Source organism: Exophiala xenobiotica (assembly GCF_000835505.1).
Source record: "Exophiala xenobiotica strain CBS 118157 unplaced genomic scaffold supercont1.1, whole genome shotgun sequence".
Classification (NCBI taxonomy): Eukaryota; Fungi; Ascomycota; class Eurotiomycetes; order Chaetothyriales; family Herpotrichiellaceae; genus Exophiala; species Exophiala xenobiotica.
The window spans coordinates 4670341-4695134 of record NW_013562494.1 but is presented as its reverse complement, the minus strand read 5'-3'; the positions used below and the strand labels follow the sequence as shown (position 1 = coordinate 4695134).

General features: G+C 51.4%; 8 protein-coding genes across 8 annotated transcripts; 5 read left to right on the top strand and 3 right to left on the bottom strand.

Moving 5' to 3' along the window:
* Positions 1-28: 28 nt before the first annotated feature.
* On the bottom strand, positions 29-1513 carry PV05_01841 (uncharacterized protein). Its single transcript, XM_013466886.1, has one exon. The coding sequence runs from the start codon at positions 1435-1437 to the stop codon at positions 310-312; it is 1128 nt and encodes a 375-aa protein (XP_013322340.1). The 5' UTR covers positions 1438-1513; the 3' UTR covers positions 29-309.
* A 273-nt stretch (positions 1514-1786) lies between these two features.
* On the bottom strand, positions 1787-5462 carry PV05_01840 (uncharacterized protein). The gene is made up of 2 exons (XM_013466885.1): positions 2195-5462; positions 1787-2138 (listed from the first exon to the last, which is right to left on the bottom strand). The coding sequence occupies exons 1-2, from the start codon at positions 5228-5230 to the stop codon at positions 1902-1904; spliced, it is 3273 nt and encodes a 1090-aa protein (XP_013322339.1). The 5' UTR covers positions 5231-5462; the 3' UTR covers positions 1787-1901.
* A 251-nt stretch (positions 5463-5713) lies between these two features.
* Positions 5714-7456, top strand: PV05_01839 (uncharacterized protein). Its single transcript, XM_013466884.1, has 2 exons — positions 5714-6120; positions 6184-7456. The coding sequence occupies exons 1-2, from the start codon at positions 6088-6090 to the stop codon at positions 7369-7371; spliced, it is 1221 nt and encodes a 406-aa protein (XP_013322338.1). The 5' UTR covers positions 5714-6087; the 3' UTR covers positions 7372-7456.
* A 427-nt stretch (positions 7457-7883) lies between these two features.
* PV05_01838 (aspartate-tRNA ligase) lies at positions 7884-10413 on the top strand. Its single transcript, XM_013466883.1, has 3 exons — positions 7884-8197; positions 8247-9106; positions 9156-10413. Exons 1-3 carry the CDS (start codon positions 7909-7911, stop codon positions 10374-10376), a joined length of 2370 nt encoding a protein of 789 aa, XP_013322337.1. The 5' UTR covers positions 7884-7908; the 3' UTR covers positions 10377-10413.
* Positions 10414-10596: 183 nt separating this feature from the next.
* On the top strand, positions 10597-11752 carry PV05_01837 (uncharacterized protein). Its single transcript, XM_013466882.1, has one exon. It carries the CDS (start codon positions 10672-10674, stop codon positions 11608-11610), a length of 939 nt encoding a protein of 312 aa, XP_013322336.1. The 5' UTR covers positions 10597-10671; the 3' UTR covers positions 11611-11752.
* Positions 11753-12429: 677 nt separating this feature from the next.
* Positions 12430-13975, top strand: PV05_01836 (uncharacterized protein). The gene is made up of 3 exons (XM_013466881.1): positions 12430-12508; positions 12645-12782; positions 12838-13975. Exons 2-3 carry the CDS (start codon positions 12750-12752, stop codon positions 13405-13407), a joined length of 603 nt encoding a protein of 200 aa, XP_013322335.1. The 5' UTR covers positions 12430-12508; positions 12645-12749; the 3' UTR covers positions 13408-13975.
* Positions 13976-18029: 4054 nt separating this feature from the next.
* On the top strand, positions 18030-21672 carry PV05_01835 (uncharacterized protein). The gene is made up of 4 exons (XM_013466880.1): positions 18030-18503; positions 19113-19192; positions 19247-19454; positions 19516-21672. Exon 4 carries the CDS (start codon positions 19744-19746, stop codon positions 20989-20991), a length of 1248 nt encoding a protein of 415 aa, XP_013322334.1. The 5' UTR covers positions 18030-18503; positions 19113-19192; positions 19247-19454; positions 19516-19743; the 3' UTR covers positions 20992-21672.
* On the bottom strand, positions 21615-24188 carry PV05_01834 (uncharacterized protein; the record flags this gene model as incomplete). The annotated part of the gene is made up of 2 exons (XM_013466879.1): positions 21615-23850; positions 23898-24188. 2 exons carry the CDS (start codon positions 24186-24188, stop codon positions 21895-21897), a joined length of 2247 nt encoding a protein of 748 aa, XP_013322333.1. The 3' UTR covers positions 21615-21894.
* Positions 24189-24794: the final 606 nt, after the last annotated feature.

Sequence of the window (24794 nt, the reverse complement as noted above, 5' to 3'; positions counted from 1 at the left end):
GAGTCACTACCGAGATAAGGAGCCATCAGAGCCATCATGGAGGATACAAGCACCTAACTTAGCGAGCCCACAACATACATGAGGCGTCCACCGTCGGACTTCGATCTCATTCCTCACGCCTTCATCTTTCAAGGCTTGCATCAGAAGAGTACAGCCTTACAGATTTGCATAAGCCACAGCCTCAATAGTACCTCGCATTCCACCATGAAACCGGCATCTTCCGGCAGGCAGGCAGCCCTCCCTCCGCTCCCAGCTGGGTCAATAGCTCTATCCCTGAGTCTGGGTGTTCTCGCAGTCTGATCACCATCATCACGGTGTCGACGACCAATCAGTCACTATTCCCTTCATGCACGCAGTCCCGTCATTGCTGACAACTTTGACTTCAGCCTCCATCTGACTAACGGCCCCCTCATTCATCATCACTCGATATGCTTCCCCTGCATACACGGGACTCGTCGCTCGATACTCGATCTTCTCGGGATAAAATACCCCATCTCGTGATACACCCGCTTTACGACCAGCCTGAGCGTCTCTCCAGAGATCCAGCATGGCAATCAAATTCATGGGTCCGTGGACAACCACATTTCTGTGCCCTTCAACCTCTGTCGCCCATGGCTTATCGTAGTGGATTCGGTGAGCATTAAATGTCAGGGCAGAAAACCTAAATAGCATAGCCTCATTGCGATTGTACTCCTGCAGGATCTTGCCCTTAGCAGCTTCATCAAGTTGCGCCTGTGACAGTTCGGTCGGCTTGGGCACTGTAGATGCTGGTTGAGCAGGGTCCAATGCAGTTCTGAAGACCCAGTTTCGGCGGTCAAGCACACACAGCTCGTCCTGGCTATTTCGGAATTCTTTCTCGACTCGGACGACGAGCATATCCTCGCCCGTCTTGCCAATAACTTTTGGCTCGCAGCTCAACACTTTGGTAATTTCGGTGGCAGTGTCCCCGACTCTCAAAAGTGATTGCGTGCTCGTATGGGGGTCCGCCCCTGACCAGTGACAAGATCCGCCAGCCCACATGCGTCGTGTAAATGGTGCATCTGGGTTGAAAGAAGCGTCTGTTCCATCTAGTCCCAACACTCCAGGCAGCTGGGCCGGGGTAAAGTATATAAGATGATAATATGGCGGGATGGGCGTGCCGGCCAGCGGCTCCTCGTCCTCTAGTGTCTTAGTTGGTGAAGATTTCGAGCTGGACCATAGGTGCGGTCGATCCAACGTGAGCGAGAATAGTCGTAGCTGGTTTGCATCCAACAGCTGTTTTCGGACAAACGTTTGGCCTTTTGAAAATTTGTTCAGGAAGGCTTCTGATATTGCCCTAGCATCGGCCGACTTGAAGCTCCGTGGCGACGAGGAAAAGCTGCGAGGCTTGACAGACCGAAAGCCTGAGCGGATAGCTGAAGTGGCACAACGCGCACAAAGGAGGTATGTAGCCATCATTTCGCGTCAGGTTGCAGCAGACGCCGAATGCCCAAAATCTACCCTTCAGTGGCCACGGAGTCAGCCTTTGATGTTTGTATAAAAACGAGGTAGAAACTGGGAGAGGAACAATTTAAACACATGCTAGAACCATTCAATGCCGGTGGTTTCCCCGCAAATGTTAGCCGTCCGATACCGGACTTGACTATATGCTGTCATATACTGCATTTCGATGTCCTTGTTCCGAGGGGACCCGCTTCCGAGATGAGACGCTCCCACACGCTGGACAGGACTGGAAATTGTGCGCGGTGTTTCAATGCGCATCTGACTCGGTCAAGCTTGGGCATGATGAGGACAGCTAGGTACGCAAGGCAACCCCATGAACATCTTGTCATTAGCATTACATCGTGTCTACAGACCAACAACATATTCATCTATGTACTCCTGACCATGCAATGCGCAAATATAACCCGATAATGAACCCGCTATCTCTTTTCGACGAGAAGTATGTGCATTGCGCCGTATGCGATGATAGTGAAGAAACCGGCAAACACTGCCAGTCCTATGACATCTCCCCACAAGGCGAGATTATCAAAACCAAAGGCACTGAGAATACTGGCTCCAGGTACTTCAATGTCAAGTCCATATCGATGATCCTTGAGACGTAATTTGGCAACCTCGTTGACTATAAGTGCTTCATAACCGTAGTGGAAAATCGACAACTGCATTCGCAATTAGTATTGGCACTGCGACCGCATAGGAAAAGAACAGCTCTCACCTTCTGCAACCATTGAGCAGCCATCTGGGTAGAATCATGATTGAGATTGAGAAGTAGACCGGCAAATAACAAGCTGAAAAGCATCACCAAGCTACCAATCAGGTTGGCCACGGCTGGGTCTTTGAAGAGAATTCCGACGGTCAGACAAATTGCAGCCGCTGCCAGATTGAAGAGGACCAATATCAGAATAAATGTGAAGAAAGTGCCCCATTTTGGTAAAAGACCAGACATGGGGTAGATGATGATACCCATAATAATAGGTGGCAGCAGTCTCAGAGGCACGATGTCGAAAATCACCTTGGCGGCGAAATAGGTGATGGGTGCATAATAACCGTTCGCCCGTTCGCGAACAAAAATCAGGCGCTCGGAGCTGAACACGTTCAAGCTCGTAAGCGTGCTGAAGCCGAAAAGCGCAAGTAGGAAGAAGAAAAGACCCAGCCTGTTCTGAAACCCGCCAATATCGTCGGTGACTCCATAAAAGAGCCATCCAGATAACACTGCCAGCAAGATCGCGACGGCGTAGTGGGTCAGCATCAGGATAGGGTTGCGGTAAAGGTTGCGCCAAGTACGTCTGGAGAGGATGAGGAATTGTCGAGGTAGGCTGACGCGTCGGAAGCCTTCGATAGAGCCTGTCACGGGCTCATCCACACCGTCTTCTGTAGTATGACCATTGGCTGAAGATGCTGCATGAATCGAAGCAGCAATCTCGTCATGGATGGTCTCAGCAATGTCAGAGCTCTTGAAACTTGACACTAGAATGTCAAGGTCGGTGTTGGCGTCTGGCGGCAAGTCGTCAGGGTCCTCGAGAACTTGTGGTGGATTGGGTCCATCTCGTTTGGACAACGGCAGCCAACTGCGCATGCTGCCGGTCGCTCTGCTAATGACGTTGTCCTCATCATCCGTCTTAGGTGTTGGCGGAGTGTCGCTTCCCGTTTTCTTACGAGTGAATAGTTGCCGATCCTGTTTCTGCTTCAAGGAGATACGTCGCTTCGGCTTGATGCGTTGAGAGGGCTCATACGGACCATCGGTGCTGTTGTTCGAGATGCTTGCAATAGATTTGACAGCTCGTGTGCTACTTGACTCGGTACCTAAGCCATCGCGCTCGGGAAACTCTTGCGGTACGTCGTCAAAGATTGGTGACCGTGGAACACTGGCGTGCATTGTCAGGTCGACCAGGTAGTCTGCAATGTTGAAACCAGGCGGGCAAGAATATCCGATGTGATCAAAGTATGCCTGGCAGCTCGAGAATGGCCCCGAATAGACTGTCCTACCCTTGGCAAGTAGGATCAGCTGGTCAAAGAGAGCGACAATGTTGGATCGAGGCTGGTGGATCGTGAAGATGACCGTCCGGTTGTACGTCTTGGCCAGGGTTACTAGACATTCAACGACATTGAACGCGTTGAATGCGTCAAGACCACTCGTGGGCTCGTCAAGGAAGAGGATACTTGGACTGGTAACAAGCTCGCAGGCAATGCCAACTCTTCGTTTCTCACCACCAGAGATGCCTCTCCCAGTGCCCTCTTCTGAGCCAATGATCTGGTCCTTGATGTGATATATCCCAAGCTGCTGCATTACCTCAATTACTCGTTGCTCTTTGACCGAAATGCCCATGTCCGCTGGTAGTCTCAGTAGAGCGCTTGTGAGGATCGTCTCGTGTACAGTCAAAGTGGGCAAAAGAGTATCTTCCTGGTCGACATAACCAATAACGTTGCGATACTCGGCATCGAGGATTTTCTCGCCATTGACATACATGTTGCCGGATACATTTCCTCGTTTGTTCTTGCGAGCAAGGATGTCCAAGAATGTCGACTTGCCTGCTCCTGAAGCACCCATAATGGCTGTGATTTGCCCTGGGTGTGCGACGCCTGATATACCAGAGAGAATCTCCTTTCCCTTTAGAGTATATGATACATTCTCGAATTGCAATGGCATCGGAGTGTGGTTGACCATTGACTTGGCGCCATCGTCATCTGCGTCTTCGCCCAGCCGGATAGCGCCCCATCTCTTGTATGCAGCTCTCCGAGAAAGATACCAGGATATCAGCGTCACGGCTACGACAAAAAGAGCACAGCCAGCGATGATGCCTGCAATGAGAGGCGTGTTGATCTCCTTGATGGGTCGGGCATAACCTGGCACTTCGGTCTCGTACAGACACTCGCCACCTCTGCATTGCAAAGAGATGTACTCGTCGCCGAAGATCATGGAAATCAAATTGTTCATAGCCGGCTCCTCAAACCTGCTTCCATCTTTTGAACTTCCACCGTATGTGTGCTGCGAGTAGAATGACGCCGGTCCTTTGATCTCTTGCTCTAGGAATTCATCGATATTGACTGAGCCATCTTCACCGCACAAAAAGCGGTCCGGAATGCAGGAACATTTGATGGTCTCGCATGTATATTTGGTCGTGTTGCGAACATTGGTGTCGTGCGCATCCCAGCTACAATCATCCAGAGCGCAGTAGAACGACTCCTTTTGGTCGACCCAGAATTGGAAGTTGCATGTTGCCTGATCGGCGTTGCAAGAGAAGGTAACCTCGGGGATCCTAGGATCGATCTGATCCAAGATCGCTTTGTTGGTGACATTGCAAATCTGGTAGTTCTCATGGACGACCAGACCCTGTTTGTAGCATACGCCACCTTCACCCAACGGCATCATAGCATTGCAAGCATTGTCAGAGGCGCAGACATTACAGTTGATACCTTCCCAACCCTCCTTGCAGTCGCATTTATCTCCTTTCCGTGGCGATCTGTTCTTGCCATCCGCCAACGACCCACATAGTGGCTCTGCGCAATCGTCTCCTCCAAAGCCAGGCGGACAGACACATTTGCCATTGACGTTGCTGCAGTTCGCAAACTGTAGACACTTGAACTCATCGTAATGGCAATCGAAACATCGAGGACATGGCGGGCAACCATCGGGAGCGAGCTGGTAGAAAGGGTCCTGCATCAGTGCCGAGGAGGTGTCATTGTAATAAGCTGTCGCTAGCAACGCCGGTCCGAGGAGTAGTAGGGCCGGCGAGAAGCCATGGAGGAGCATGGGGAGCGATTCGTGGACTTTGCGCGTGCAGAGGCGTCAACAGCTGTGGCTGGTGCCTGTCTCTCGGAGCTTGCCAGCAAGCGGTAGACAGGGATATGTCGATGTTGGAAGTCGTGTCGGGCTGCAAGAATATCGATAAGGCGTATCTGAAAGGTCGAAGATGCGACACCGAGACTGAGGAATAAACAATGCAAGATATCAGACCATCTCAGACGAGAATAGTAAGGGATAGTGGAAGAGTTCCATGTCGAACCCAAGGAAATCGGCAAGCGCAGGCGGGGGATTCTGGCCTTGCTTGCCGAACTGGATACGGAGAGACGCAAGCTATTCCATCTCATGCCTGTGATTCGTGGGAGATTTGGCGGCTAATACGAGCTCGCAAAGAGAGCCCACTCCTCGGTCACGTGTCTGTTCGTCAAAATCATGCCGCTTTGAAAACCACTCACTCGTGGACCCTCAGACATCTCCTTCATCTTTTACGAACTACCTCTACTCGCCTATGATGCATCCGATTAGATATGAAACATCATCCTTTAACCAAGTCGTCTGATCGCCCACCCAACTCGCTGGAGCCAGAGGTGAGCACGCGTCGGCATTAACCAACTTTCCGAAATGGGGTTGAGTCGTGAACTGATTCCAGCCTCGGCACTTTATGACTGCTTGCACGTGGGCCACGTTACGAACACGAGATACGAGCTCACAGCCACTTGCTATTCGGTTGGTGGAGGGATTCTTTCTCCGCACAATTGCGGGCTTCAGAATTACGACGAGGACGGACGCGAGGGAATAGCAGTTTGGTTCAGGCGAGGAAGTCTGCTGTTGTATACCTTCCCAATTTACCTGCGTCCATCCACGTTATGGCCGAATCTTCCCCTCCAGAGTTGACTGAGGTAACGTAAATTGTGCAGCGACTGTCGAGACTACCATCACTGCGGACGCTGACCTTTGTCCAGTGGCATCCCTTGCTGCGCTCATCCGCAAAATATGATCTCGTCTCCCCCAGTGTCAGCCCTATCTCCATTTCCGAATTGCTAGATATATCGGATAATAGAGGTGAAACCGAGAGACAACTAGCGCTGAACAATTTCAGACTGGGAGAAGATGAATCACCAGTGGGAAGTGTCGAATTCCGGAAGAACCTGGCTTCGCTCTATTCTGCTCGCTCAGCGGGAGTTACGCAAGATCACATCATAATATCCCATGGAACCGCTTCCTCAAAATACACCGTGTTCGCTGCCTTGCTTTCGCCAGGCGACCACGTCATCTGTCAGTACCCGGTTGATGGCCTCCTCTACGAAACCCTAGCATCTCTCGGTGCCGAAGCAGCGCGGTGGGAGGCAGAGCCTGCGAAAAGATGGCAGCTGGATCTCGAGGAACTTAAGAACTTGATCAAAGATAACACAAAAATGATTGTGATCAATAGTCCCTGCAACCCGACCGGAGCGATTGTCTCGAAACCAAAACTTGAAGCTCTCATCGAAGTTGCAGAAGAGAAGGGCATATTCATATTGGCAGACGAAAGCTACAGGCCCTTATTCCATTCAATATCACCGTCAGATGAAGACTTCCCACCCTCGGCAATCAACATGGGATACCCAAAGGTTATTGTGACGGGCACAATAAGCCAAGTATACAGCTTGCCCGGAATTAAGGCTGGCTGGATTGCTTCGAAGAACAAAGAAATCCTGGAAGCCTGCAGCCGGGCCCGGCGCCATTTAGACCTGTCGGCTTCAAAGCTCGATCAAGCAGTAGCTGCAGAGGCTCTGAATGATCGATGTATTCACGCACTGTTAGGCAGGAATATCAGACTGTGTCAAACTAACCTGGAGCTTCTTCAGGGATTCATCGAGGAACACAGCTGGGCTTGTTCATGGGTGAAGCCATTAGCCGGAACGACCGCCATGCTCAAATTCCACAAGATGGGGAAGCCTGTGGATGATGCGAAGTTTTGCTTAGCTCTTCTCAAAGAGTCAGGCCTGTTCATCTGTCCAGCAAGTACGTGCTTCGGTGACAGCAAATATCGCGGGTACGTTCGAGTCGCATTTGGAGTTTCGACATCGCAATTGAGATCGGCGCTTGCGGCCTGGACTTCTTTCATGGAAGAGAACTATGACTCTGTCCCAACGGCATCAAGAAAGTGAAATCCTCAGCCGTCGCTAGCAGCATTGTCACTCTGAACGTAATAGTATCAATGTTTCGCCAAACCATGTGGCCACCAAATAAAACAAGATATTTAATCCTTCCAAGATTTGGGTCAGAGATGCCTTCATCGCGTCCGTGAATGTAACAAGAGATGTTGTGCCGAACGCAGATATCATAGTATCATGCCTGTCAACCAGCAGGCCACTTGGGCTCCGAAGAGAGAGCTTGCTGATTTCGAGGCAGAGACGTATCATAGGATACACACTAGGCTTTCATCATCTAGAAAACAGTCAGTATACTTGCGCGCTGAATCTCAAATTGAAGGCTGCTCACATATTAAAACTTGGAAGGATAAAGAAAGAGGAAACAATTGAACAGGCGTGGCGAGAAGAATTTGTGCGGAGAGGAGCCATCGGAACTTCGCAGCCAAAACCGCCGACTGCCGCCTGCGCCTTCTCCAAAATTCCTCAGTCACAGGACAATCCAGCATTGCTGCATGTTGAGTGCAGCTGTTCCGGTCTTCTTGCTTTGTAGGTATGTTGCTGAGCAGGTCAATTCGAGCCTGCCAGTTACGCGATAGCTACATTGAAATCTCGAAATATGTCCGCTTCCAGCTTCGGCAGCGACAGCTGGGCTCCGCAAACGCTATCAAAGCCTCTACTCTTTCTGTACGACGTTCAAGCACAACTTCCACGCAGGACTACGAGCGTCAGTTCGATAAGAGCTCCGGTCATTTGACGCAAGATGTCGGAGCCAACGCGTCAAGTGGAAAGTCTGGAGTAGCAGGGAAAGATTATGCCTGTTTGAGGCGATTCCAGGGCAGCTGTAAGGGATTCAAGCATCTGGAGTGTTCGACGGGCAGCTGACGAAACAGGTCTTTCCAAACATGATATGACTACCTGGGACAGCCTGGCCAGGACAGAGATACGTTCACATTCCTCAAACACCACCAACGAACCGAATCTTGTCAGAATATGCGGTTACATTACCTCACAGAGATCGGCCGGAAAGTTCGAGTTCTTCCAACTGGTAGATCCGCATCTGGAGCTGGCAGTTCAGGTGATCTGCTCTAAACAGAAGCTAGAACAGAATGCACAATTCGGAGCAGATCACGGGTGTGAAGGCACGCTGCAAGAGCATTTCAATCTTGCGAAAGATATTAGAGGTCACACTCCAGTCCAAGTGATCGGGTCTGTGGTACACCGGGCAGCGCCTCCCAAGAAGGGCGGCCAAAGAAGCGATAGTCAACAACTAGACGGCCAGAACGGAAACACCTTGCAAAAGCTCGACCCTTTTGTTGGGCAGATCAAGATCTTCTCACACATCGAGATACAGGCCGATTCCATTATACCCCTAAACACATTCCCTACAGATCTTGTTGCCAAATGTGATACCGTGTTCCCACCCGAACTACGCCATCTCCAGTTCAGGACAGACAATGAACTTCGCAGTCGCATACGTCTGCGTAGCAAGATTGCTGCCAAAGTTCGAGAAGGCATGTTGAACAAGGATTTTGATGAGATTGAGACTCCACTGTTATTTAAATCAACGCCAGAAGGAGCTCGAGAATTTATTGTTCCGACAAGAAAGAAGGGCATGGCCTACGCGCTTCCACAAAGCCCGCAGCAATATAAGCAAGTGCTCATGGCTTCGGGCATTGCAAGGTACTTCCAATTTGCCAAATGCTTTCGCGATGAGGATCTGCGAGCCGACAGACAGCCGGAGTTTACGCAGGTATGTGTGTTCCATGTTCATGGGAACGACCTGCTGATAGACCTCTTAGCTAGATTTGGAGATGTCGTTCGTCGGCGCTGAGCAGGTGATGTCGGTTGTGGAAGATATTGTTCGCAACTTCGTCTGGCCGAACGTACCCAACATTTCGCCCTTAAACCCCGCCTTCATCGCAGATGAGTCCTCTACGGATCAGTCAGATATGTCGGCACCGGCTGTTTCACAGTTCCCGCGGCTTTCCTACAACAGGGTCATGGCTAGCTACGGGTCGGACAAGCCCGATACTCGCCTCGGCTCTGAAATTCACCGCATTGAAAGGTGGCTTCCGTCAAATGTGAAGGGCATGTTGACATCCTTGGACGGCCCGATTGTTGAGATGATAAAGATTGATATGCATGGGACTGATCCTTCCACGAGCAGTCAATTTATTAGATCTTTCCTTGACGCACCAACCTCAACTATTTACACAGAAAACCCGGCCGGCATGCCAGGTGTTTCCGTTTATGAGGCTGGAAAGCCCTTGAGAGGCCTTGCTAGTTTCGGTCATGAGGCAGCCTACAAAGTTGAGGAAGACTTCGAGCCTGAGCCAGGAGATATTTTCATTGTTCAGACCCGTGCCAATGCGCCTTTCACAGGCGGGTCGACCATATTGGGCAACCTTCGTCGAGATGTCTTGCACAGCGCGATTTCACAGGGTCTCATTCCCGCGCCTTCTGGGTTTGCCGCACTTTGGGTAACCGACTTTCCCCTATTCTCCCCAGTAGAGGAATCTGAGCCAGGTCAAGGCGGAATGGCGGGAATCTGCTCGACTCATCACCCATTTACAGCTCCGAAGCAAGGGCAGGATCTGTCGCTGTTGATGACAGACCCCCTCAAGGTCGTTGGCGACCACTACGACCTGGTAATAAATGGAGTGGAAGTTGGGGGAGGATCTCGACGTATTCATATCGCCGAGATGCAGGAGCTAGTTCTGAGGGGTGTTCTGAAATTGGCGCCTGAGCGACTCGAGGATTTCAGACATCTGCTCAATGCTCTCAAATGTGGATGTCCGCCACATGCAGGGTTCGCCCTTGGTTTCGACCGTTTGATGGCGATGTTGACTGACAGGGCAAGCGTTCGAGACGTCATTGCATTTCCAAAATACGCAGACGGTGAAGACAAATTTGTCAAGTCACCGTCACTCATGTCAGCGGACCAATTGGCGACATATCACCTTGCTATAACAGACGAGGAAGTGGCCAAACCTCCTCCGCCTGTCTCGAGAAGAGCATAGGTCTGCGAGTTTTGTAAGGCCATTGACCAGTGTAAACAATATACCTCTCGATCTAGAACAGTGAACTGTTTTGTATCTTCGTGTGCTCCTAGCTGAACAGTGCTGAACCAAGGCTGAACCCCTTTCCATATCACGTGAGCTCAAATTGAACCGAAGCCCCGCCCTTAATTCCGATGCCGATTGTTGTCGATGCTTCGGCCAGCCTGGCCGCTTTGTTAACTCTGAGATTGCAGCTCATCTCAAACATCACCTGCCTTTCCTTCACATAGACAGAGCAGGCCCGCCCAACATCAAGATGGATCAAGTACAGCAACTCGTCCTCAACCCTCTCAAACCCTATCTGGGTCCCATAACCTCGAATCTCCCTGGGCCGATCAATGACCTCGCTATCAACTTGCTAGGCGAACCCTGCCATAGCGCACTCCTCCTCGATCTCGACATCACCTCCCACCCTGAGTGCTTGTCGCTTGCGATCTCCAAGGCTCTGGGCGTCGGCATCATTGCTGCGGCATCTATTGTCAAAGTGCCCCAAATCATCAAATTGGTCAAGTCGCAGTCGTCTGAGGGGTTGTCCTTCACCAGCTACTTATTGGAAACCGCTAGTTTTGTCATCACACTGGCATACAACGTACGAAATGGATTCCCGTTCAGTACGTACGGCGAGACGAGCCTGATCGCCATTCAAGATGTGGTTATCACTGTTCTCATTCTGGTGTACTCGAAAAAGACAGCGCAGGCGGGGGCTTTTCTTGCTGCGGTCGGTAGCGCAGTGTACGCCCTCATGGGGTCAGATACACTTGTCAGTAACGCCCAGATGACCAGTCTGCAAGCGGGCGCCGGAGCTCTGAGCATCGCCAGCAAATTGCCCCAGATCTTGACCATCTGGAGCCAGGGCGGGACGGGTCAATTGTCTGCTTTTGCCGTATTCAACTATTTGTTCGGCAGCTTGACTCGGATCTACACTACTTTGCAAGAGGTGGATGACAAACTTATCCTGTATGGCTTTGTAGCTGGGTTCGTTTTGAACGCAATCTTGGCCGCTCAGGTGCTGTACTACTGGAACAGCCCAACAACTGCAGGACATGGAAAGGAGGTTGACAGCAAGCCCGGCCTTCAAGGCGTCGGTCAGAAGGGCAAGGCGGCGTTGGCAACTGAGGAGGCTTTGAAGGTGAATGCCTCCGCAGGGAGCACCACTGCGAGACCAAGCAGCAGCAGCGGCAGGCGCAGGGGTTGAGCTCGTATGTTGTCATGGTAGAAGATACCCGGTTGAGTCGATAGTTGGAATTCAATTCTCTCTGCAGGAGCATTTCACAAGCGCAGTACGTTGCAATAGCTGAAAGCCAAGCTGCTGTTTCATCGTTTAGCCGGCCCTTGGAAAATAGCCGGATTCAACGTGTCCCTATTCCTCGACTTCGGTTCGTTCGAAAAGCGTCGATGGCCGCCTCAGGCACCCTTTTCAGACGACAATCCCAGTTTCAATACAGCACTCAGTTCCCTCTAGACCTCGCGCTTTCTTTGATGACCAATGGCCAGGCACCGTCGACCGTGGAGTGCATATATCAGGTTGTGTACTCGTATGTATCTTTTCGCAACTACACATGGGATAGAGCACTAACATGCCGATCAGTGGGTGATGAATTCACGACCGCTAGTGCTGGTCAAGCTAGCGAGCCAATATCCCAGGATCTAGCATTGCTACGAGCAATATCATTGCAGATTGCCGAGGCCCAGTTCCTCTCGAACCGCTCGTCAGGGGGGACTAACGTCGTTTCAGAACTCGTCAGCGGGCTGCCGACGTGCCCAAGATGTCCAATCCTGCCAATGAACGAGGTGAACTGTCCGTTTGTTCCTCGGTCTTGTACACTCTCGTGCCGACTTACGAACATATAGACAGAGAAACGCTGAGGTGGCATGGGTCTGATGCTTTTGAGCCAGCCCAGTACCGCAAATTGATCAGTCTTTAGTACTCCACCGTCTGGTCGTCCAGCTCATAGACCCGGTCATGAGAGGTGACTACTTAATAGTACAGGAGATACTGGGCTCGATGGATCATGCCAACCTTGCTCATCACGCTGCTGGATCGCCTCCGCGCATCAAAAGGAGGTGAGGTCTGAAGTTGATACCGGCACGAGGTTAGTATTGATGCTCTCGTCCCACTGGACACGGAGTAAAATTCCTTCTCCTTCTCCTAGTTGCATCCTTTAACTTTCGCCCACACGCCCTACTATGCAGCAGTCATGGACTCTGAGATAACCTCTTCTTACCAAGGCTGTCCCACCTGACACCACTGGCGACTTGAACAAGCGACAACTGCCATCCGGCTTCTAAGTTTAGGGGAGCAGACTAGACGAGCATCACCACTACAAGGAGAGAATGTTCCGAGCATTTCTACGAATAAAAGTTTGCGTAAGTGGTGAATCCACGGTATCCTCATCTTCGAGGTTGAGTTGACTCTCCACAGATGCTTGATAACCACCCGCCATCCAAGAACAAACGAGTGAGTACTACGACGCGGTTCTTGGATTTGCCAGCAGAGATACTGGACATCATCTTCGACGACCTCGATATCCTGGACCGTTGCTCTCTTGCGCTTTGCTGCAGACAACTGTGCCGGATTGCCTGGTCCAACGAGCACCTGGAGTACTCGCTCATTGAGCCTCCCAGCATCAGGAGCCTCCAGTATTTCTTCCAATGCCAATTAGGTCGTGGGTGGATCCCTGATACCCTCCGGTACTGTCCCGATTGTGGCAAGTTCGCTTCCACAACACAGGTCCAATGGCGGGCTATTAGCGAGAAGCAGACCAGAGAGATGTCGGGAAGGGTTTCTCGATTATGGCGTGCCAGAAGGGAAGATGGATGGCTTCGGTACTGGATCGATCGATGGTGTATGGACGAATTCGACCGTCCAGATAAAGTCACCATGACGCTCCTTCAACAAGATCCGACTACGCCTGTCTGTCCGAAATGTGCAATGCAGAGTACTGAGGGCAATAGATGGAGGTTAAAAAAATCTCGGCATTTGTGCGGCTGATTCTCCTTTTCTGACCAGATGCATCTTTGTCAAGGCCAGCACGATTGCACACCTAGATCTCACCGCTACCGTGGAGGGATGCCTTCAGAAGAATTATGAGCACAGTATCCATCATGTCGGACTGGCTTGCAGCACATGAACGCTGGAGAAGTCCCGCACCGGGGTTGGCTATTCGAGGTAGTCTTTCTGAATGATGCTCTCGGTGGGGCTTGAATGAGAAGTGAGGCTGATGGCATCGAGTCGAGGAGCCGGGGTTTACAATGGGGCATGACCTACAGAACGCACACAGATCGATACTATAGGTATCATCTAACCCGAAGATAGTCGATCACGGAGTGGCATTGATGTGAAAGGGAGAGATCTCGGGGCGCGAAGACAAGATACCAAACTTATCTTGTCACTTGTACTGGTACAGGACGTCCAGTGCCGTCCCACGACCCAGTCATGTGCGATGGGACAATCACTCGCATGGTGCGAATTCGAGAGTCCTGGTATCTACGAGTCCAGGCGGGTATCTGGGCGAAGACGCGCAAGAACACTGGCTGCGCGGAGACGGGTGAGATTTGGGGACTCACCAGGTTACGCACAATGTATTGTAGCTGATGTGGTGAGCGAAAGTTGACTTACAGCTGGATGTATGGCCACTGTAGGCTCCCCAATGTGCTGAGACGACGCTGGGGTGAATTGGTTTGGTGATTCGAATGTATTACCGGACGGGCCGTCTGGATGCTCTGGCTCACGGGTCTGAGCGAGACGGCTCGCGATAGCACAAGGCGCTAGTTAAGGCGCTTTTGTCTACCTTTTAACCGTCCAGTTCGGCGATCCTTCTGGACAGAACGTCCTCCAGACGATAGTCGGTACGGAGAGCATGCCAGTATTGGTGGCGTTTGTGGACGACGCTGAAGGCAACCCCCAGTGCCGCCAGCAGCTCGACTTTTTGGGCAGGGCAGACTTTCGCCTGAGGCGCCAACAGGGGCCAAGGTACAACGCATTCGAATGGACACCATGGCAACGTTGCAGATCAGAAGGGTCAATAAGTCCCCGGGCCGTCGAATGCAAAAGTCCGCAAGATATGGTTGCTTCATAGCGAAACTTTTGAGTTGCGAAAAGACCCTGGTGCCCACATCTTTAGGTGGAGTGGCATCTCCTTCGTCTCATATCCTTTTCGATAAACTAATGCCATCGGAAATGAGTTGCGTCGGTCATTGAAGTTTAAGTGAGGATTCATGTGCTCAGAGTCACTGCTTCCCAGCTCTCTAGCAACACAATGGGTCAGGCTGTGGCTCTTGGGACGAGGTCCCGATAATGCCGATACGACGCTTCCTCGAGGCTCAAGTGTCAGACGTCTTCCTGGCCCGCCGAAAATTCACCTGACGAAGGTGATGGAATCTTAAAGTAGCGCACAGGTGGTTCAAGCTTATATTGGTGATCTTCTGGTCCGATGCCTTTTCTGTCTGTTCAGCAGAGCCCCATGGGCATGCATATGCCTGGCATGGTGTCGGTCTGGTACCTTTATGCCGACAGCGGTGGGTTGCATACATCAAACACGACAAATATCATCAAGAACCCATGGTCAGATCAGGAAGGAAATTTGTGCTTGATGACGAAATGCCTTTAGGCTCGTTGACAGGTGCTGAAAGAGATTCGGGTGGACCAGGGGTTCGTCGGAAGGAGGCCAATGCAGTCACTTTCAGACGGGAAAGGAACACCCCAAGAGCAAAAGGGCAGGATCTCCAGGACGTCGTGCATTGATCGTGAGCAGTAGTTAGGTGCTGCTTGTCCATTATCAAGGAGGTCTTCTGGGGGTTGCATTTGTCAAGGACCGAAAGCAGCAAAGTGCCCGGTCGAGCTCCAAGGACCTGGAGTTCTTCCGCACAAAATCCAATGCGCTTCTCCGCAATCTCGTTGCCGTGCAATGTCTCGGTACTATTGGCGGAAGCGAGTGTTGAACGGCTGTCGAATTCTGCTTACCTTCATGACGCGAGAGCTTTGAACAGCCCTGGATTTCGGTGCGCCAGCTGTCTTTCTAGGGGACCAGATCGAGGGATGGGCAAAACCCGTTCGAACCGACAAGCACAGTCAGCTGTCAATCAGCACGTCTGACGGTTTCAACATCGAGGGTTCTTTATGTCTGAATGGTGCATCTCGGAGTGGTGACGACAAAAGCCAGGGGCAATTGGTGAAGAAGAAAAGAAGACATCGGGGATAAGCAAGACTGACGCCCTCGACCGGGGTTATCTCTACTACTAACTACTGTACCTCGCTACCCCTGCTTCTTGATGGGTTTCGGTTGAGGATGGGGCTAACCTTTCCAGACGCGGTCCGCTGCAATCACTTTGGCAAATTTGATTGCAATCTGGAAAGAGTCGCGTGTCATGGATTCTGCGCGTCTTCTACGGAGTACTCGGTGGTACTCGTAGTTCTTTGTCTCCATGATCGTTACGTCGGTCTTCGAACGAGCCCGTCCAGTCCGGTAAACGCAGATCAGGACCACGCAGGGCTTTGATTTCTGTTTTGGCTAGACTATTATGCCGTCCTTGCCAGCTTCGGCCTGGTCGCGGATAGTACCTTTATATACGTACAACTTGACAGAAATGCAGCGTGCTAGAGCTGACTATACAGCTGATCATCAAATTGATCAATCTCAGTACAGTATGAGGTACTCGTGGTACCGTGTACAGCCCTTCGAATGCCGCAGCATCGCTATTGAAGGCCTCTATGACGTCGTTGCGAAGTGCTGGGACCCCGCGTGCATCCTCGCATCCGACGGTCGGTTGTCTCAATCTCATTTCCGTTACGCGTTTCGCGTCGTTGGAAAAATTTCTGCTCGTGCCTGCTCGCGTGCGTGGATCTTTGCATACATGGCACGCTGCGAGAGAAGACCTTTTTATCATCATGATGAGACTCTTCGGTGTCAATGATGGATACAGGCTGGGGATATGCGAGGTTTTTGATTCTGCGGTGCTGGGCTGCGGCCTAGCCTCACCCGCAGTGATGTCAAGCAGTGGATTGGCTAGTTGTCACAACGAGTAACGGTCAAGAAGTTTCATGCATGTCAAAGTCGCACGGACTCGTTGCCGCGGTGTGTTGAGTTTGGAACCACCGAGGAAACCAAGCGGAGTTGAACAGTCGTACATAGTCGATGTGATGAAGATGATGGAAGAGCTTCTGGCGAGCCGTGGCTGTGGTAGAAATTGGCCAGCTTATCATTGAATTTTGTAGTTTCGTCGACCAAGATGACATCTGGCCAATATCAAATAACATCATCCCGGTGATTCAGATTTGGAGACGAGAAGTTCCAGAAGCAGCAAGGCTGGCCTGAGATTGACAGAGCGATGGAGTCTGGTTGTAACGCCACAAAACCATGCATCGTTGGTAAGCGCTGCTCCTCGTACATATTCGCTTGGAGGGTTGGGGACCAAGAAAGGCTGAAAGTCGCAGCTGCTCCGTCCTCATACCTGTTACAGGAATAGGGCAGATCTCTGGATCTCAAAAAAACAGCGTGCGAGCAAGGGATCCGCCATGCAGCCAGGGTCAATCCCTGCTGTGTCAGTTGCCCGATTCTTGAGGACTTCCGCAGGGGCTCTCACGCAACACAGCGGAGAGGGCGATGGGAGTACGGAAGGCAATTCTGTGATCGGCTTTGCTTCAGAACGTTTGTTCGGTAGACTCCGTGCAAAGATGCTCCAAATAATGAGGTCAGCTCGTAACGAACAAGGCAGAGGCAGACCGCCGTACCGCTAACATCGTAGAAGAATCATCTCACGTCAATCGGCAGGGGCACTTGTCAGTGGTGTTTCTGAGCTTGCAATGACATTCGTGGTCGGGTTTGGCCCCGAGCAACTGGCACAATGTAAGGCTTGCATTAGGCCTGGGTGAAAACAGGAAGTCTGTCCACCAAGCGGGCCAATGGACGCGACCTGACGCGCTTTTGTCCAGACCACCAGCCGCGCGAGCAGTGCTGATGTGCTGTACGTGGAAAGCTGATCAGACTTTGGATTGTTACTTGCATGTGCTTGTACTAGTACCGGTAAACACGAAACATCAAGGTAAATAATACTCGCAGATTTCGAGTCCTTCGATGACCAGACCTGACTTCCTAACTTCGCCGACCCTGCAACCTTGCTTCGCCAGATAGCTGGAAAGGAGGGAAATTAGTCGTCGCCCGACCGCATGGGTGACAGTTGAAGGTATGACTGGGCGTGCACAGTGAATTTGGTGGTAGTCGGCGTGAAAGGGGTGCACCAATGTAGGGTGTTTTAGGTGGCCAGCAGTTGAGGCTTGGTGTCGTCCACTGGTCCCTGAGGGCACAGTCCTTTTGGGCTCTGTAGGCGTGCCTGGGAAACAACCGTGCGGGAGGTCGGCAGCGGTGTAAGTGGGAGCAGCGGTCACCAAGGCAGGCGAGCAAATGAGCATCTGCCACAGTAGAGGTCGCAAATCTGCCCCCGAAAGACCCCTCTGTGGCCTGGCCAGCAGTTGAAGGGCCGTGGTTTGATGACTTGATACACCTTGACCACCATTTTGAAGCGTACGGTACGGCCTAGTTCGTGGCCGGCTGGCTGTCTTGTTCTGTCATTTCTGCGTCCGGGCTGGAGCTTGCTCGTTGTCTGGCTGGCTGCTCGCTGCACATCGTCGTCGCCGAGCATCCCTGTCAACCCTGCAAGCTTCTGGGCTGGCTGCCGCGCCCAATCACCACCGACGGGCTCACTCCTCCTGTCAACCTCTCGCACACTCCACTCTCCACTCGTCTCTCACTTCATCTCGACGGTGCCATCTCCTGTTCTTTCCTCTCCTCCACTGCTCGTCCTCTACCCGCAATCCCATGAGGCCTTGACCTCGTCCTTTTATCCTCCCTCTTCCCCTTCTCCTCTGTCGTTGGACGAAAGATATCACGACCTCTTCTCGAATATCCCGAATGTCCACGACTCCCCTCCTATCTCTCCCAGCTCTCACCTATTCCTCCTGAGCCTTGTTCGACATCCTGAACCGAAGCTTGCTCTGCTCCCCAACCTGCACTCATTTCACTGGACGTTCTGGATAGCGTTCCATCAAAGGTCATTGGAAGCAGTTGAAAGACGCCCATTGGGTTCGAAAAGGTGAGATAGCCTCCTGCCTTGCTGGTTGAGTGGAATGGAAAGTGCACATGCATGTCAATCGACGTGGTCCCCAACGACAATGCTCTTCTGTTTCGACAAAAGCAACATTTTTGACTCAACCTCATTGGCCGCCGGTCTACAAATGCAAACACCGGGTCAACCCAATCGTGGCTCGGCTTGCCATGTCCTCACCATCCTCTGCCTGCAGACATGCTTCGACCTTACTGCCCCCTCAAAGCCCACTCCTGGTGAAGTTGTCAAGAGGGGGTTGATGCAGGACAAGGATTGTACAAGGCAACTACATCAGGACGAAAGGGATAGATGAACACCAGGGGATTTTCTGAAAGAGGAGCAACAGCTCTGGCGGCTGGACGCGGTTCATGACTGCAACAAGGAAGAGAGAAGGGAGTACAAACTCCGAAATCTGCAAGGAATGAGATCCCGGATGTGCTCGAGCCTCTGAATCGATAAGCATGCCTTCGTCCTCGGGGACGTCCCTCTCCAATGCTCCTGGAGCCAACTGCCACCGGATCCAACCAGTCGTTCTACGCTCTTTCTTTGCTTTCCCAATCATTAGAGGATTGTTCGCTGACAGATGTGTGAGAACAGATTGACGTCTCTTCGACCAAGCTCTAGCCTCGAGTTCGTCCAAGGCAAGGCGAACAAGTCTAGAATACTCACGATCCAAGGTCAGAGCTTCTCATTCATTTCTCCATGATAATCTTAGCTGACCTCGGATTCAGGTTCCCAGTGCGAAGCTGGTATCCTCTGTGGACTTTCCAGCCCACATTCCTGATCAGAGTCCAAAGCTCAACCCCACGGAGGCGTTCATTCGACCTTCGTAGCCCTCAGCGCACGAGCGACCAATCTGCTCGCCATTCCGATCCTTGACTAGATGATCCCTAGTAACAAGGATTCTTGGATCACTCGTGCCGTCCTTTCTCCTTTCGGGTACGTAACGTCACCGCATCGCTGCCTCATTGGGTAACTGACCCTTCTGTGCACGTTCCAGATACTCCTCAATCTAGAAGAGCATCTCACTTGGTTCCTGGCCACCTCCAGTTCGTGCAACATTTGATTGCGTCCCTTCATTCACTCCTTTTTGAGAATTATCTTACATACGACTGTCCTTCACTTTTCTCCGTCGTCCTAACTTCGCCCTGCCGCCAACAAACCTTCGGTTAATCTCCTCTCACTTCAACCGCAGCGAGTCTCGAACCCTTCTTCCACATCCTTCAACATGGCTTACAACAGGATCTCCTCATTTGGTTCCAACGACAGTGGTTACGAGAGTGGCATTGTCGAGGTTTTTGATGAACCTGCCCAACCCATCATCAAAAATGTCGACCATGCGAAGGAAGTTGCGAGACATCGGCAACATCTGATAGCCTCTGAGCTATCGAGAAGAGACGCAGAGGAATACCAAAATGACATGCTTGACCATATGTTGAAGATGGACGCGGACACCATGGCCGATGTGGACGCGATTGACATTCAGACAGAAATCCAGTGGTTCATGAGACCATACCTCCTTGACTTCCTCGTGGAGGCCCATTCCGCGTTCCAACTCCTGCCGGAAACTTTGTTCCTTACTATCAACCTTCTGGACCGCTACTGCTCCAAGAGAGTCGTCTACAAACGTCACTATCAACTCGTGGGCTGTGCAGCACTGCTCATTGCCGCAAAGTATGGAGACAAGAAAGAGAAGGTTCCAACAATCAAGGAGTTGAAGTCCATGTGTTGCTCCCTCTACGACGATGATATGTTCTTGCAGATGGAATGGCACGTTTTGTCGACTCTGGGCTGGACTATCGGTCATCCTACCGTCGACTCGTTCATGCGCCTTGCTGTCAAGGACAATGTCTACGATCCTGAGGCCGAAAGTCTGACTCTTTACATTCTGGAAATTGCTCTTTACCACAGAGACTTTGTGTCAAAGCGATCTTCCACTCTATCGCTCTCAGCTCTTGCTCTTGCACGACATATCCTAGGGCGGCCGCAAGCACGTGTCCATGAATTTGGTTCTCACTTCTGCAGCACCACGGTGATAGAATTATTGAACAAGATTCACGAACCTTCCAGCATCCTGTCACGGAAATATGCCTCAGTCCGCTACTCTAGCGTCTCTAGAGTCTTGTCAAGCTTCCTCGCCCAGAAAGCAGCTGCTATGTCTGCCGCCTCAGCAAGGACACCGTTGACGCCTACTTACGAGCTCACTCCACCATCGACCAATGCCAAACTGGCCGGCACAGAGTACTTCCAAAGTTACGCCACTCCGCAAAAGCCTCAATTTCCGTCCATCGTCCAAAACGGTCTTTACACACCTCCCATCACTCCAGAAGGTGAGATGTTCGGCGTGACTCAAAAGACCTTCGGCGCACCCAATCAATACGCTCCACCCACGCCCAGTCCCAATGCAGTGCTCGGTCAGCAGTACACCTCTCAATGTTCTGCATCTACTCGCCAAAGGAGCGGCGAATCCTACTGAAGAATCGCGGCGGATGAGAAACTAGAATGTTGATCATGGTTTCGCTTCACCACCACCCTAAGTCTGTCTGCAACACTGAGTGTTCTGTTACAACACAATCGTCTTTGTGAGGATGTAATTTTTTTTTCTGCATTGCAAGCGTCCAGTTCGGCATCAAAGCTAGTCCTCAGAGTCATGGAAGGAAGGAGGAAAAAGGGATATCTGTGGCAGCGTTCTTTCTAATTCAAAGCGCGTGAAGGTGTGATATCACCGGAAAAAGTCGGGAATGTCCAATCTTTTCTCACTGGCTTGCAATTCTGCAACAGGGTCAGCAAAAAGAACATGTTTCGGGTCTGAGGGCGGTGGAACGTAATCTACCGGGCTAGACAGAGGATGTGAAAGGGCTGCAAAATTGTGAACTAGCCATGGCTGGAAGGAGTTTCTCGAAGAGATAGATACTTCGCTGGATCTGAAGGTCCTGCAATGGGGGCGAATCCGTTGTTGAGTGCTGTTCACCAAGGATTCCCCGTACTATGTGTCAATACAAGTCTGAATCTTGTCTTCTTTGCTCTTCTGGAAAGCATAAAGAGTGCCTCATGCGCATCATTTCGGGAATCTGAGGCGAAGACTATAGTACGAGAAGTGTTCCATTTGCAATTGTCCATGGCCAGTCTCGTGTACGCTGAACTCGGCATCTCATCCTCAGTACATAATTAATTGACTCGTAGCGAATGGAGACCTTTTGTTTTCTCATGCCGAATTCTCGTCATTCGGTATCATCTCTTTCGATCAGTTTCTCATTTGACACAAGCCGAAGTTTTGTGCGGGTGCAACAGTGAGTCATACCAGAACCATCCTTACATGAGTGCTTTTCCATGCTTCACTCAGACCCAAGGAACATGGTCTTGGGGGGCAAGGTTCAAGCTATTGCGCGTCCAAGTGTGCCCACTCCCCGCCGATACTGCCATGTACCTCGCGCAGATGACGATAGCAATCCCGTTCGTCATCGAATGTCGCGGCGCAGACCCAGCAGATATCCTGGCGACAGGCACTGCAGATGACATGGTTGCAGCCACCGTTCTTCTCGATGGCAGTCTTGCACTTCGGACACCTCTTGATATTGTGTTCGTCCATCCACTGCTGGTCTCTCTCAGCGTCGCCGCTCTTTTCATAGTCGTTGACCGAGCACGGCCACCCTTCGTGACTTATGGCGTGGCATTTCGTACATATGGAGGCAAGGCAGTTTTCGCAGGGAACAACAAGGGCTTCTTCGGTGGTTCTGAAGACGGTGTCACAGTCCGGGGTAGGGCAGTAGTCGAGCTCGTCTGAATGTCGCCGTATGTAAACATCGAACGATGCCGCTAGAAGAGCTTCAAATTGCTCATGAGGAAGCAATTTCCGGATCTCGTCCAGCGTGACAACCTTCTCGCAGCTACCTCCGTTGCCGTGGCAAGTGATGGGAATCGTGCCGTCCTTGATTGTACGACACTGGTCCTCGAAGCAGCCTTGACAGTAAAAGTGCCCACAGGACAGTTCCACCGGATCTTCGGCGTCGTGGAAGCAGACAGGGCATTCTCTGCGCTTGTCGTCGGTCTCTTGCTCACAATGCTCGGAGCTGGAGTCAAGAAGCTTCCTAGCTAACCGAGCGTCTTCAGCACTGCCAGTGATGGTGACGAGACGCGGCGTTCTCGTAACGTCTAACTTGGCCTTCTGCTTTCCCAAGCTATCTGTAACCCGGCGAAAGCCACTTAGGAGGGCCTTTGACCAGAGATCTCCTTCCAACGAAATGAAGTGTAGTGACTCTCGTCGCTGCCGGAAATCTTTCACAACAGCACACCTGACAGAAGCGAAGAGTGTCGAGCAGCCGTGCAGCACAAGTTGTCTTCTGCGCAGATCTCTGTAGACCAGGACCTTCCCAGGCTGACTCAGACTTCGCAGGTACGAAAAGCCTGCGGTAGTAGCATAGTAGTCATCCCATAGCACGCCCTGGTTGTCTTTGAGCACGACTGTGCCCTTCAACAATCGCTCGACCTCGGTTTTTGCCTTAGCAACCGGCATCGGCGTGTGGCCGTGGATTCGAATGCTGACGGGCTTATGAGGTTCATCACGGAGGACTGAAATGCGCGCAGTTGTCGAGTTCTTCACCTGGAGTTCTTGGACTTGATCTTCCAATACAGAGTAGATGTCGGCCAGGGTAGGAATCTTCACGATGAACATTTGTTCCACATAGATCCTAGAGCCTAAGTGAGAACTGTATGTTCCCGATATACCAACCGCCGTCTCCACATCCGAGAGGGTCTTGAAACAGGCAAACACTTTCGTCTTCGCACCGCTGGCTGATTGTGCGCTTTCAAAAGTCTCCAGCTGCTGGCCTGATGGGCAAAGCAGATCTTTGACGAAGTTGAGTGCCTCGTCTGGCTTTCTGCTGCAAGTTGATTTGCCAAAGACAATATTGTCTGGTGGAAGACCTTTCAACACCACTTTCAGCTCATTCTCTGTGGCATCTGCAGGGACATTACTCAATTGCACTGACCATATCGAGATCTTGCTGCCATGGTGTGGTGGTGGTGGTTTCAGTTTGCATTGTATGCGGCGACCCTGGAACTTCCTCTCAAACCGTCGCATAGCAGAGTTCGCCCATTTGCGGCTTTTGTAGTGCAGATACGCAATCTTTGAGGGATTGAACCATGAACAGCAGACTGTACGTATCTTGACCTTAGGCGTTGGCAGGCCGTTCTTGATTTTTTGAGCCACCGAGCGTTCATGGGCAGGAAATTGGAGATTTTGGACTAGACCATCGGGACCAAATCGGACGACAGCTCCTTTAGATCGTAGCTGGATGTCTGATGGAGGAATTGGGGGATTGTCATGTCCCGTTCCCTGCACACGTTATCCTTATGAGCATGCCGTGACTGATGAAGGCTCACGTTTGGAGAGGCTCTAGTCCGAGATGCAGAGGTCGTCACATTTGAGTCAGTAGAGCCTGGCGAACTATGTTGGAAGCGGCAGGCATCTCCATTTCTGCAGGATCCGCTCTGAAAGAAGAGGCATTCAAGAGTAACGTGAGGGAGAAACTCTTTCGCCTCTGCGCGCAAATTGAATGATTGTGAGGGTCTTGCTTGATGCCCCGCCTGAGGTTCTTTGTTGCTGTCGTGTTCGAATTTGCATAGGTCTCCACGGATGCAAACGCCGCGAGCATGATACTTGCAGATGGCCATTGTTGCAGATCGAGAAACCGACTAAATAAGAAGGAAGGAAGGAATGAAGGGAGGGAGGAAGGGGTTGACGGTCAAATGCCATCAGTCGCAACAGCCTTGAAAGGTAAATTCTTGCTGCATTGAAGTAGAGGTCAAGTGAAAACTGCGCAACGCTCTAAGCGGTTACCACTGCCTCGACATTGGACTCGTGTCCGCCGGAGTCTCATTCGCACCTGAAGCACCAGTGGCCTCCATCCTCCAGCAGTCAAACAGGTCAAAATGAGGTCGAGAGCAAGAGGATGCCAGAGATGTCAAGTCCTTACATACCGCTTTCGTGCGGAGGTTCGCACCCAACTGACGCTGTGACAGAGGTCGTGCGGTTAATGAATTTATATTCTTTGCACTCTTCACCTTTTGCGTTAGCATACCTACCCTCTACAGAGTATTCTAACGCAGAGCTGCGTCCTCCAACCTGGCCGACTGCCACCAGCCCTAGGCCCCAACTTCACACACGCAATGCCGTTCTGAGATATAGGTGATGGTCTCGGAGCCTAGATGATGTGGAATACTTCCGAATTCCCAAGACAGCCATGAATCCGCATTCAAGTGGCGGCAGCAATCCGAATA